At 39.3% G+C, this 11,381-nt stretch overlaps 1 protein-coding gene across 1 annotated transcript in view; it reads left to right on the top strand.

Moving 5' to 3' along the window:
- The window catches only part of LOC121932215 (semaphorin-3C), a 155,302-nt gene that overhangs the window by 83,797 nt on the left and 60,124 nt on the right, over positions 1-11,381 (top strand). Inside the window, exon 3 of the mRNA XM_042470701.1 lies at positions 4,792-4,952. Within this exon, the coding sequence (XP_042326635.1) occupies positions 4,792-4,952 (161 nt within the window). The remainder of the gene's footprint in view (positions 1-4,791; positions 4,953-11,381) is intronic.

Raw genomic sequence — 11,381 nt, 5'->3', positions numbered from 1 at the left:
AATAATAATAATAATAATAATAATAATAATAATAATAATAATAATAATAATAGCAACAATAATGTGAATGGGAAAATGTCAATATTCTTTACATTTCTAGTGAACAGCCTAGAATAATACATGCACTTTTTCTATTTGGGTAATGCTACTGTAGGGATTAGGACTGTTTTGATCCAGATTTACTTTTTGGAAATAGATGATAGCAAGGCTATTGTCTTAATCTTAGCTGCCTTGATTAAAGACATCCTTATCAAGAAAACACCACCACCACCAACAAAAAAACAGACATTTATCATCTTGATAAGCTCGCTCCTCAATATGACTATTTTAAATCATGTGCCACCCATCTCTCATACTATTGTTTCAGGTAAAATCTGGCACCAAAATGCATATTTCACTTCAGAAATATTTGAGAATACACTCAAATAGATTGAGGGGCAGCCAAATGAGGGCATTGATCTCCCAAATAAGAAATTTGTTCCTATGTGAAATTTCCCTGGAGCCCCAAATTTCTAGCATTATAGTAATTTAAAACTTTAGTTGAACATTCTAAAACTGCAGGCGCCCAAAGAAAAGGGGCAGACAAAGTTAACAAAGGAATGTTAACACAGCCAATATAAGAGTTCTCTACAATGCTAGAAATGTGGGGAATGATGGAAATTTCATAAGGGGATAGAATTCTTATGGGGTGGCAAAACCATCATTTCTGCTACAGCCCTGAGAAGATATTTAATTCTGATATTCATTGACCCCAATTTGGCCCTTAGTGAAGCCTCTTATTTCATCTGTGTGAAGAATACATTTCAAGGTTTTGTCCCCTCTGAATCAAGTGTGCTAGTTTCCATCTCACACCATGGAAGGGGACAGAATTAGACTTGTAAGAGCAGACTTGCATCTAGGCTCTTTAGCTTTGACATAACTTGGTGAATTTGGTGAACACTATTTGATGAATTTAGTTTTGAAAGCAACTGACAATAGCAAAGGCTTTAACTTTCCTTAAATTGTTTGTGTGTGCATGTGTGTTTTGGGTGGTAAAGGGCAGTTACCCTTGTGACTTTCCAGTATAAAGATATTTCATGCCTTCATAAGAAAAGCACAGTTTGGCCATTTCAGCAAATTCTTTGTTCTGTATTGATTTTAAAAAATCAAAAGTGGATCACTTCACATGTGCTGACTTAGCTTCTTTTGCATGAAGTACAGGTGACAGCTGTCAGGATACACTGGATATAGTGGAGACATTTAAAGTAGACTGTTCCTTATTTTATTTTATTAACTTGTCATGTTTCTAAAAGGTATTTGGTGTCTAAGAATTTTGAAGTGAACTGAGGTAGTCCTTGTCAAGCCGTAAGTTTGGGAAGTGTTAGCTTTTTGGACTCCAAATCAGAATTCTTCTGCCTGTACACCACTGTAGGCCAGTCCCAACCCTGGAAATAAATGTTAGGAAATGGCCAGGAGCAGGGCAACAGGGGTGGCATGTAACACTGCAGAGTGGCATCAATAGCTGAAGACAGCCCCACCTAGAATAAGAAAATAACACGAAGGACAGGCTTGGGACTGAGGAGAGGAGCCCTTCCCATTGTAAAGGGAACTGTCATGTCATGGGTTTGCATTTGAAAACATTGTGCGAGTCATGTGTGCATATTAGAGTGTGCGATAAGTAGCTGTTATGAGCGGGGAGAGAATAGAATGTGGAAGTGAATGTTGATTGGGTAATGTTTGAGGAGATTTTCATAATGACAATTGGTGAATGACAGCTGAGAGTTCAGTTTGCGTAGGGAGTTTATTTGGCCTAGGGTTTGAGTAGTGTGCAGTTAGAAAGAAAAGAGTTTAAGGAAGACCAGGGTTGGACTGAGAGGAGGGAGTCTGAACTGAGTGACTGAAGGTCTGACTTAGCTTGAGAAGAGGGAGAGAGCATGTGATGTTTTAAATGTAATGAACGCGATGTTATGTTTAATTTCTGTAAGTAAAGATTTGGTTTTGACTTTTTGGTCTCCAGAAACATTATCTATCTGAGAACTTTGATTTAGATAAACTGTTTGTACTGGCAACATTAAACATAAAAGGGTGGTGTCCACTGATGTTAGTAGATAGGGATATGGTGGGTTAGTGGTTAAGACGCCAATTATGATGATCAGAAGATCAGAAGATTCGCAGTTCAAGGCCCGAGTGTTGTATGACGGGGTGAGCTCCTGTCACTAGTCCCAGCTTCGGTCAACCTAGCAGTTCCAAAGCATACAAATGCAAATAGATAGATAGGTACCTCTTTATAGTGGGAAGGTAACAACGTTTGGAGCCACATGACCACCAGAGCAGTCCTCGGACAACGCTGGCTCTTCATCTTAGAAAGTGAGATGAGCACCACCCCCTACATTCGGTTACAACAAAACATTCATGTCAAGGGACTACTTTTACCTTACCCTTTAAATCCTCAAAGGTACCTTGAAGACATTTAGACATTCCCCACTGTTGGTATCACACAAGGGGGACAGGAGAAAGTCCTTACACTGTGGCCTGGATGGGGTTCAGGGAAAGCCCTGGGGGTGACTGCCTCTATCTAATACAATAGCTGGTCTTGCAAAGATTTGGCAACTGAACCAGAGCGCTGACAATGGCAGTTATGCTGTCACTTTTTTTTGGGGGGGGGGGGGAGCACACATACAATGAGAGAAGAAGAATCTTGAATGGTTCGTTTTGATTAGTTTGCCTCAAAAAGGGTTATTGGAAACTGGCCAACAGTTTTCCAGAATAGTGGGGTCCGTGGAATATTTTTTTTCAATAATGGTCTCAGCACAGCCTCTTTAAGGCAAGATAGAAACCTTCTTTGCTGTAATGAGGCATTCACTGGTCTCATAACCCACCCAGTCCAGTCCCTCTTTGGCTTTTAAGAACCAGGAAAGGCAAGAATCCAGTGATGGCTCTCACCTTTCCAAGGATTCTATCCACTTCCTCAGGTTGCACAACCTGAAATCTATCTAAGAATAAGATTATATGCACCTGACTTCTATCAAGTCAGCAAATCCAAGAGATTTAATCTGTTAAATGCAGTGCAAAGTCTTCACAGTGGGCTGCTGAACAATTTACAAACTGCTTTTGCATGGCAGAATATAAAAGATAACTCACTTTTCCACTGGAGAACACTGTGTGGTTGAAATGGTGGCATAGAAGAAAGATTTCTTGGTGCCCCCAACACCATGGCATAGACTTTCCATTGAGCTATAGCTCATATTTGGGTGGATATGCTCTGTTTTCCTCCATCAGTGCTCTGGTCTCTGTTCCACTCATTTCATTGCTGCTAGCTCCCCAGAGAGCTCAGATGCTGGCTTGGCTCCACTTTGTAGAAGGGGATGCTTAGGAGCAATCTCAATGAAGGAAGGCCACAGAAAGCTGAGGATAAGAGGAGCTATATACCTGCCTTCTCTGGAGTGGTGAAGATGGTGGGGGTGCTTCTTTTCCCTAGTGTGCTGTTGCTTCTGGGTTCTCTTGATTCCAATATTCTTTACACTTCCATCATATAGAACACTTTGTATGTAGAGAGATCTTGTAGCACCTTTGAGACTAATTGAAAGAAAGAAGTTGGCAGCATGAGCCTTCCTAGACTTAATGGGGCATACAGATGGGCTGCTCCATGCCACCTGTTTTTGCCCCTCGTTCATGCCATGCCAACCGCTTGGCACAGCACTGACACATTCCCTATAAAGGAGCCACTCTAGGTGGCTTCTTTTGAAAGGTGTCATAATGGCGCTCACGCACCATGATGCCGCTTCTTCCAGCGAGTGCTGTTTAGGCACTCGAATGCCCACATGTCATCATCGCACACCCTGTGTGGACAGGGACATGGCAAGATGGCGCACAGGTGCCGAAAGTAGGGCTGGGCGCATATGGACACCCAGCTCTACCGAACTGTAAAATCGGCCCCAGGCTGGTGCAAAGCGCCAATCTGTACCGGGCCATAAGTCTACTTCCTCAGATGCAGTCCTCAGTAGACTTAAGTCTATGAAAGCTCATGCTGCCAACTTCTTTCTTTCAATTAGTCTCAAAGGTGTTACAAGATCCCTCTACATACTGATTCTACAGACTAACACAGCTTTATCTTTGAATATAACACTTTGGTATCTAGTCTGAATTACTATATTAAATCAAGTGCTAGCAGTATTGTGTTCTCTCTAGCAATACTCATAACATTAACTGAAACAGACTAGTTCTTTTTAGTGTTAGAACATTGGAACATAGTTCTTAAGTAACTGTATAGCAATTATCTCATAGCAGCCTTTTTAAAAAAAATGTTAACCTCCCCCCCAGTCAAACATTTGTACAAAGCACTATTATACATTAATGAGTTACAAAAAATAGTTTAGAGAATTAGAACAATATGTTTGCAATATCATAATTGGAAAAATAACTCCTGATCATTTCTAGCTAATTCATATCTTAGCAATGTTAGATTAAATGTATTTCTCTATTGATTTTGGCCAGCTGTACTGTGGTATGTCCTCATTGATTAGTTTAATATATGATGTGTTTTAAAAGCCACAGCTGTAAATAATAATTTCCATTAAGCCAACAGTATTCTTCGGGTGAATTGATAAAGTGATTCTAGATGCTTTATGATCATAGCTGGTTACTTCAGTGTAAGGGCAATGCACTTGACAGGAAAACTATTTCATTGATGCTTAGATGAGGCATGGTCCTGCTTAATCTTGGCAGGTTTATTGGTCACATACCTCTTTACCAAGATGTGATTATTTAACCAAGGAAAGCAAATTAAGCTGTGGTTTCTCTTTTCTCTTCCAGAACTGCAGGAAACCAAGACCGCTCAGTTTTATGCTCTTTCCCATCACCCCTTAGACTACAGGATATTAGTGATGGATGAAGATCAGGACCGGATCTATATTGGCAGCAAAGATCACATTCTCTCATTGAATATCAACAATATAAGCCAGGAGCCTTTGAGTGTAAGTCCACCACACATTTGGGAATCAACTAGAATGGTTTTACTTCATGATTTTCCTTTCAAAGACAGAGAAAATATCCTGTTTCATTATTCTCAGGTAACATTCCAGATCCATGATTCCACTGAACAGTTGTTGTTTGTAATATTAGCAAAACAGTATGTATAAACAATGTCAGTCTGGGACAATGTGCTTACCTAGGTTTTATAGTCTCCTCTCTTCCATTTACTCAGAATCACAACCAACAATTTTGACAGGACAAATAAAAATAGGTTGCAAACTAGAGCACTGTTCTATAGTACTGTATATACTCAACTATAAATCGAAAATGTATGCCCAAAATTGACCCTAAAATATTGGGTTGACTTATATGGTAATACTGCTTAAAAAGGTCCTGAAAGAAGCACCATCCCGTGTGCCTCAGCAGTGAATTTTGAAAAAGCTACCAGGCAGAAAAAAGTGTGTGTGTGTGTGTGTGTGTGAAAGAGGTAATTCCCTTCTCAATACAATGTTAAAACCTTCTCTCCCCATCCTCCAGCTCTCTTTCCCCACCAAACACCCCATTTCCCCCCCTTTTCAATCCGGTGTTAAAACCTCCTCCAGCACCAGGGAAGTGGTGTTAGGTGGTCAGGAGAGGTCCAGAGAAGGAGAAGGAAGGAGTGAAGTGGTTTTCCCCTATACATCCTTTGTTATATGCCCCTACATTTTACCTTCAACTTATCGACAGATCATATCAAAATCCATGCTTTTGGTCCTAGAACTTTCTCTTGACTTATAATAAGGTCAACTTGTACACAAGTATATGCAATAGTTTGTTCTTATAGCTCTCTCGCTTCTCTTCCATTCTTATTAGAATGTTACAGAAGCAGGTCAGCAGTCTGATTTCAGTACCAGTGATTAGTTTGGGAATAGGGAAAGAAAAATATTGTAGAGTGCCTTTCCTTCACCACCCAATAAATACAATCTCCAGTCGCTCAATACACAGAAGTAGTATGCCTCTGCATGCATACAGCCAACAATGTTTTGGAAGCTTTTTATTTTTAAAAATATATATTGCAGTGCATTATGTGGTTTTAAAAGGATAAGTATCTGGCTCATTCTTCTGGATGACTGGCTGCAGTAAAAACATTCACACAAAAATCTCCAACCGTTTGTATGCTTCTTCCTACCCCATGCTTCATGCTGTATAGAACCGTAACCATAAACTCTACTTGCGTGACTTGACATTACCATCTTGCTTTTATTTGAAGTGGCCAACTTCTTATTGTTTACTTGTTCTCTTTTTTTGATTCCAAATCAAATGCAGACAAGCTTTAAATTATGTAAAACCAGAAAGGCATCAGTGTTCCTTAATACAGATGCATATAGGCCCTCACTCAGGGGGTGTTAGTCATGCCTCATTCGGTTTGAAATCAATAGGAATCAAGTTAGTCACAGATAATGTGGTCATCTGGTTTCAATCCAACTTCCTCTGAGTTGTATCCAAGCAGTCCATCTCATCTCCCACTGAAATCAATGGCGAACTTTCTTTGGTTTAAATAGAGTGGGTTTACATCACTAGAATACTGAAAATGCTTTTGCACATGACTAGTGAAGGCTCTGGGTATAGTCCCTGGGATTTCAAGGTAGAGGCTAGCAAAGACTTCTGTTTTAAACCCTGTATTCAGCTACATTTCACAATTTTATCTTGATCGGAATGGGGACTTCAGTCAAGAAATCATAAGAACACTAAGAAAGGGGAGGGCAGCTATGAAAGAACTAGAAAAGAACCTAAAATATAAATATATTCAACTGAGCATGAAAGTTAGAATAGTACAAGCCATTGTATTCCCTATTACCATGTATGGATGTGAGAGTTGTACAGTTAAGAAAGCAGACAGTAAGAATATCAATTCATTTGAAATGTGGTGCTGGAGAAGATTGCTGAGGTTACCATGGACAGCCAAGAGGTCAAACAAATAGGTGCTAGAACAGATTAAACCAGAAATCTTTCTGGAAGCCAAGATGTCTAGACTAAGGTTATCATACTTTGGCCACATCATGAGACAGCATAAATCATTGGAGAAAACAGTAAGGCCACATGCTAGATGGATGGACTCTATCAAAGAGGTCATGGATATGAATTTGGAACTGAGCAGAGCAATGGAGGACAGGGAATCTTGGAGATGTCCCATCCACAGGCTCGCCTTGGGCCAAGATCAACTCGAGGGTGGATAACAATGACAACAACAAATGCAACTATACCAGTCAATGTAAGCAGTGCCAAGCTGGATGGGCCAGAGGTCTGACATGGTATCAGGCAGTTTGCTGTGTTTCAAGGAAAAATCATAAACAAGGCTAAGGCCTTGACATGTTTCTGCAGAAAAAGGCAACATTATATACTAGTTAAACCCTTCCTCTCAGTAGCTCAGAATAGAATATTATCTTCACAACATGTTTGTGTGTGTGCATTCAAGTCGCCCATTGACTTATGGTCATCCCATGAATTTCATAGAGTTTTCTGAGGCGGAAGTGGTTTTGCCAGTTTTTTCCTTTATAATATAGCCTTGTGAAATGGCTAGATTAAAAGGCAGTGACTTGCCCACTTTTACAGATGAATAGGGATATGAAGCTGAGTTTCCACATCCAAGTCTAAAACTTTGGCTTAGGAATGAAAACTTTCAACTGTTTCATTCTCTCATGGGAGAATGAATGATTATGGTGGTTTTCTCCCCACTGCAGCAGAAAATAAATAATCATTTTCAGTATTCTCCGTGTATTCATAAAATCGCCAAACGTTGCAGAAGAATTATTCTGTGGAGGAAAACAAGTAGTGATTTTATGGGTATGAGAAGAATTTATTTTTGTTATAGATTTATTTTGTGTAGGTTTCTGTGTTCAAAATGAATTTACTGAAACCTTGCAGATTGAACCAGATTTTATTTTAAATGTGTCTGACTTTATAGACACTGTAAATGAAACTGTGGCTGCATCTATATTACAGAATCAATGCATTTTGACACTCCTTTATCTGCTATGGCTCAATGCTATAGAATTCTGGAATTTGTAGTTTTGTGAGATTTAGCCTTGTCTGTAAAAGAGCTTGTGTGCTATAACAAACTGCAAATCCCAGGTTTCCATAGGATGGAGCCAGACAGTTAAAATGGCATCAAACTGTATTAATTCTCCAGTGTGGCAGCAGCCTATATCTGTCTATTATTGGCAATTGCAGTATCACTAGACATCAGACTTAGGTCACTGAGAATGGACCCTTCCTCATTATTCACTTCCACTATACATTCTTATCATTGCTTTACCTGTTTTCTAATTCCATTTAACTGTGCTCTCTTGGCTTGAGACTCCTTCAGATTGGTCTTTTTTTTGGGGGGGGATCCCTCTTTTTTCTAGATGAACAAGACAGCCAATGTCAAAAATGTTGTTTAGGTGAAATCTGGGGAGCTTCTGAATCTAAGGCATAACAGTTTCTGCACTGGCACAGAACCTAGGATTTTGAGAAAGGTGGCATAGAGAAAAGATTAAAAAAACTATTAAAATTAGATTTGACTTATAGATATATGAGAAACCTTATGTCACCACCAGCAAATGTGGGGTAAGTCTGTGATACAGGAAGTCCATACTTCCACAGCTTAAATTTTAATTCTTAGATTAGACCTCCGTCTTAAGCCCTCATTGGGGGGAGTAGGTTTCACTGAGCTCAGTGGGACTTACTCTTGAATTGAAATATGTAGGATTACATGGATAGCATCTCTTAGCCTTCCACTTGTGTTCTGATTCACGGCAACCTTATGGATGAGACATCTCCAAGAATCCCTCTCTTCCACTGCCTTGCCCAGATCCTGCATGCCCTTGCCCATAACCACCCTGGCAGAGTCAATCCATCTGTTCTGTGGTTTTCCTCTTTTTCTTCTATCTTCTACCTCTCCTAGCATTATTGGATTTTTTATTGGTCTGTGCCTTCTCATTATGTGGCCGAAGTGCGATAGTCTCAACTTGATCATCTTAGTTTCCAAGGAGAACTGTGGTCTGATCTGTTCAAGAACCCATTTGTTTGTCTTCCTGGCTATCCATGGTAGCATAAATATTCTTCTCCAACACCAGATTTCAGATGAGTTGATTTTCTTTCAGTCCACTTTCTTCACTGCCCAGCTCTTGCATCTGTATGTAGTAACTGGAAATACAATGGCATAGGCAATTCTGACTTCAGTGCTCAAGTTGTTTGCTCTTCAGTATCTTTTCCAGTTCTTTTGTAGCTGCCCTTCCCATTCATAGTCTTCTTATTATTTCTTAACTACAGTCTCTATCCTGGTCAATGTTTGATCCTAGATTTGAGAATTCTTTAACTATTTCAATTTTCTCATTGTCTAGATTGAATTTGTGTATTTCTTCTGCGGTCATTGTTTTTGTTTTCTTATGTTCAGCATAAGACCTACCTTTGCACTTTCATCTTTTATCTTCTTTATTAACTCTTCCAATTCCTGAATGTCTTCTGCTCATATTATGATGTTGTCCACATATCCTAGGTTGTTAATGTTCTCTCCTCTTATCTCAACTCCTTTTTTTTCTGATTCAAATTCTGCTTTTCTTATGATCTCAACAAATAAGTTAAACAAGTAAGGTGATAGACTGCAGCCTTGCCTGATCCTTTGCCTATTAGGAACCACTCTGTTTCCTCAAATCCTGTTCTGACAGTGACCTCGTTTCCTTGGTAGAGATTCCTCATCAGGACTATCAAATGTAGTCCATGTCCTTGAGTGTGTTCCATAGCTTTTTGTGATCTATACTATCAAATGCTTTGTTGTAATCTCTGAAACACATGCTGATTCTTTTTTGGAATTCTTTGGTGCACTCAATTAGTCATCATATGTTTGCAATGTAGTCCCTAGTGCCTCTTCCTTTTCTGAATCCTGCTCACACCTATGAAATTTCTCTTTCCATGTATGGTTGAAGTCTATGCTGCAGAATTTTGAGCTTTATTTTGTTTGCATGTGAGATTATTGCTATTGTCCTATAGTTGCTGCAGTCTTTTGTATCTCCTTTTTTGTGGATTGGTTTGTATATCGAGCATTTCCAGCCTATTGGCTACCTCTTTGTTTTCCATGTTTGTTGGCATATTTCAGTTAGCACTAAAGTTGCATCTGTCTATACACAAGCTATACAATGGAAATCATACTTGTACGTGTTCTTTAGTGTTGGCACTGCAGGTTTTGTCTAAGAATTGCTGAACTAATATATAGGAAGCACACTGAACTGTCAAAAAGCATGATAGAAATACTAAAGATATCAAGTTTTAAATCCCAGTTTTAGAATATACTAATTGTATTGCAGGCTACTAATAGACTGCAAGCTTTCTTCAGTTCATGTGATTCAGTATTGGCTTTCCTCTTGCCTGCAAGACTAATTTCTCCTCCTTTATGGAGGCTGTGATTGCAAGAGATGAGTTGTACATTCTTCTGAAGCTGGGTGGATACCTAATGAAGATTCCTCTGTAGCTGAGATATTTATCTCAATATTAGCTAAATCTCTTGGGCAAATTTCAGCTGGAAGCTTAGCAGCATATTTTCTTACAAGACATCTTGCATTTCAGCTTTGGCATCCAAATAGAACTCCTTTGACCCCAGCCTTCTTGATAAGATTTTAACACTTCACACAGTTGATGTAGACTTATAAAAATAATGAACAACTGCTATGAGGGGAAATCTTTTTTAAATTAATTATTCTATGTGGTCTTCATTTCCATTTAGACCAAGACCAAAGGCCAGAGGGCAGCTTCATGCTTCTTAGGAATTTTCAATCTGGGAGGTCAGTTTCCCTAAGGAGGCTTAGACCATTTAAAGGGAGGTCTGTGCTGTTCTGTTATTCTTGATATCCTTTCTGTACATATATTAAAGTGGCAGTAAGTAGATAGTCTAAATCATACTTTCATAATCTATGTAGCATTGGCTGGGTGTGTCATGTAAACTGTAAAATGAAAAGAACAAAGGCTATTAATAATTTTCAGAGGCCATTCATACCCTAACAACAAGAGACTTAGGCCTGTTACAGACTGCCAAAATAAAGCTGCTTCGGGTCTCTTTGGAGGTATGCTATTTAAATGATGCATGGGTCCTAAGAGTCTGGAGGTCGCGCCAAAGCCACACTCCATTCCTAAGCACTGGAGGGCAGCTTTGGTGCAGCTTCCGGATTCTTAGGATGCATGCATCATTTAAACAGCATAACTCCAAAGAGACCCGAAGCAGCTTTATTTTGGCAGTCTATAACAGGCCTTAGTTCGATAAGGATGTGGGGTAAAACCTTTTGGGTAGAAGTACCCTTATTATGGAACATCCATTCTCTGTAGATCTTGAAGTTTTCAGCTCTAACCAGGAACAAGTCTTACTTAAAGCAACTTCTAAATATTTTTGATTACAACAGGGATAGCTCAGAACATGATAT

Source organism: Sceloporus undulatus, chromosome 5 (assembly GCF_019175285.1).
Source record: "Sceloporus undulatus isolate JIND9_A2432 ecotype Alabama chromosome 5, SceUnd_v1.1, whole genome shotgun sequence".
NCBI lineage: Eukaryota > Metazoa > Chordata > Lepidosauria > Squamata > Phrynosomatidae > Sceloporus > Sceloporus undulatus.
The sequence above is the reverse complement of the archived record's forward strand: the minus strand, read 5'-3'. Positions and strand labels throughout refer to the sequence as shown.